The sequence below is a fragment of the Aplysia californica genome, unplaced genomic scaffold, assembly GCF_000002075.1.
Source record: "Aplysia californica isolate F4 #8 unplaced genomic scaffold, AplCal3.0 scaffold00920, whole genome shotgun sequence".
Taxonomy (NCBI): Eukaryota; Metazoa; Mollusca; class Gastropoda; order Aplysiida; family Aplysiidae; genus Aplysia; species Aplysia californica.
This window is the reverse complement of record NW_004798190.1, coordinates 47733-49541: the sequence shown is the minus strand read 5'-3', so window position 1 is coordinate 49541 and position 1809 is coordinate 47733. Positions and strand designations below refer to the sequence as shown.

The window sequence follows — 1809 nt, the reverse complement described above, 5'->3', positions numbered from 1 at the left end:
GGGGTTTCAGTATGAATTTGCGACTAAAATGAAGTCGATATCCATGTTCCGCGTTTCAATATGTAGTAGAGAATGGACACATAGTAGCTAGATGTGAAACGGGAGGTGTTAAGAAATCAGTTCAACTTGATAAAGAGTACAAGTATCTAGGGCATGACGCCATGGTACCATTACGATCAAGAGTTGGCTTTTTTTCTGTGAAATTTTAAACATGGGACTCTTTCTTGTTTGAAAGAGGGACTCACTTTGGAACCCAAGAAATAAATAATAGTGGTTTTATCTAAATTTGGTATTGACGGCAACAATTGTTGGAACGCTTAAAACAGTAATAATTCTTTTGGGATGGGTTTTTTCTATTTATTAATTTATACATTTTAATTAATTTATTTATCTGTTTATTTATTCATTTCTCCATTCATTCATTCATTCATTCAGTTATTCATTCATTCATTCATTCATTCATTCATTCATTTATTCATTCTTTCATTTTATTTAGACAATTTATGTAAGAGGCCGGCTTTTGAGCTTTGCTCATAGGGATACAACTCCCCGCAAGAAGACCCAGAGAATTCATAAAGATTCTCTCCATTAGGGCTAGAACTCGGGACTCCTGTGAGCGACAGGGAAGCACCTAACAGGTACACCGTACACGCTGGTGGTTTTGGCTGTTTATTTGCTGCTTTGGACGGATAACCTGATTGAAGAAAGCAGCAACTGGACGATGGAGGAGGAGAAAAAAGGGGTGGGGTTTGGGTGGGTGGGGGCAATAGCAGTAAAGGAAGTCACTTTGTGTGATTGATTTCTCTACTAGTTGTTTATGAGGATGGTGAGATTATGTCTGTTGTCTTGTCCACTCTCACTCGATGTGTTGTTTTTCTTGAACTTTTTTTTTTTAGAGAAACAGAAGAAAAAGTATTGCCTTAATCATTTCAGGTCCACCCATAAAATGGTGCGGTAGAACATATGCTGAGAAAATAGAATTCTATAAAGATGTGCACTTGGAGTATTACCCAGGAACCAAAGGTCAAGGGTCTGGGTTTGAGATGGTCTTTCAAGGTACGTTTTCACTATATTGTTCATTTCAGCTATTTTCTCTACTGCATTTATGTATTATGGTGATATCTTTTGTGTGTTTTATGATTTTTTTTCACCTTTATTAAACGCCATGCTAGACGCATTTCCGGTCTTTTTAAAGCCGTAGTACTGTCAAACCTGCTGTAATGGCCACATCTCCAAAACAATTAATGGCACAAATGGCTTCCGGCTTCCCTCTTGCGTTAAAAAAAATATGTATAATGACACAAAACAAGGCGTCCCTTATTTGAACATTTAAGGTGTTAGTTGTTTTTTTTTTGGGTTGTTGTTCCTTTTTTTTCGGGAGGGGGGTGGGTTTTGTTTTGTTGGTTTTTTTTGGTTTTTTTGTTGGTTTTTTTTTTGGGGGGGGGGTTACAGAATCACCTGTGCTACCGGGTTCTTTATGCCCTATAAACTATCCATGGCCATCTCTCTCTGGTTTGATAATGTTTCGCAGTTTCCCACTTGAAGCTCTTTTCCCTATCCACCACCCGGGGTCGCGCTGGGTTGGGTAGAACTATAAAAACCCTGAGCTGAGTCTTAAGTACTTCACATGCACTCAGCTATCCCTATTCAATACAGTATTGCTATCTCAGAATTACAAAGTTCTATCTCACATTTTTGAGTTACTAGCACCATGAGGTTAGAGACCAAATTTAATGTTCTTTCAACTCTACCAAAATCATAAGGATATTCAGAGTCGTTATCAAGACATTCAAAGAAATGCTCCCCCCC

At 38.1% G+C, this 1809-nt stretch overlaps 1 protein-coding gene across 1 annotated transcript in view; it reads left to right on the top strand.

The window, feature by feature from the left end:
* LOC101856137 overlaps window positions 1-924 on the top strand; it is a 19356-nt gene extending 18432 nt beyond the window's left edge. Inside the window, exon 5 of the mRNA XM_035972947.1 lies at window positions 897-924. Within this exon, the coding sequence (XP_035828840.1) occupies window positions 897-924 (28 nt within the window). The remainder of the gene's footprint in view (window positions 1-896) is intronic.
* Window positions 925-1809: the final 885 nt, after the last annotated feature.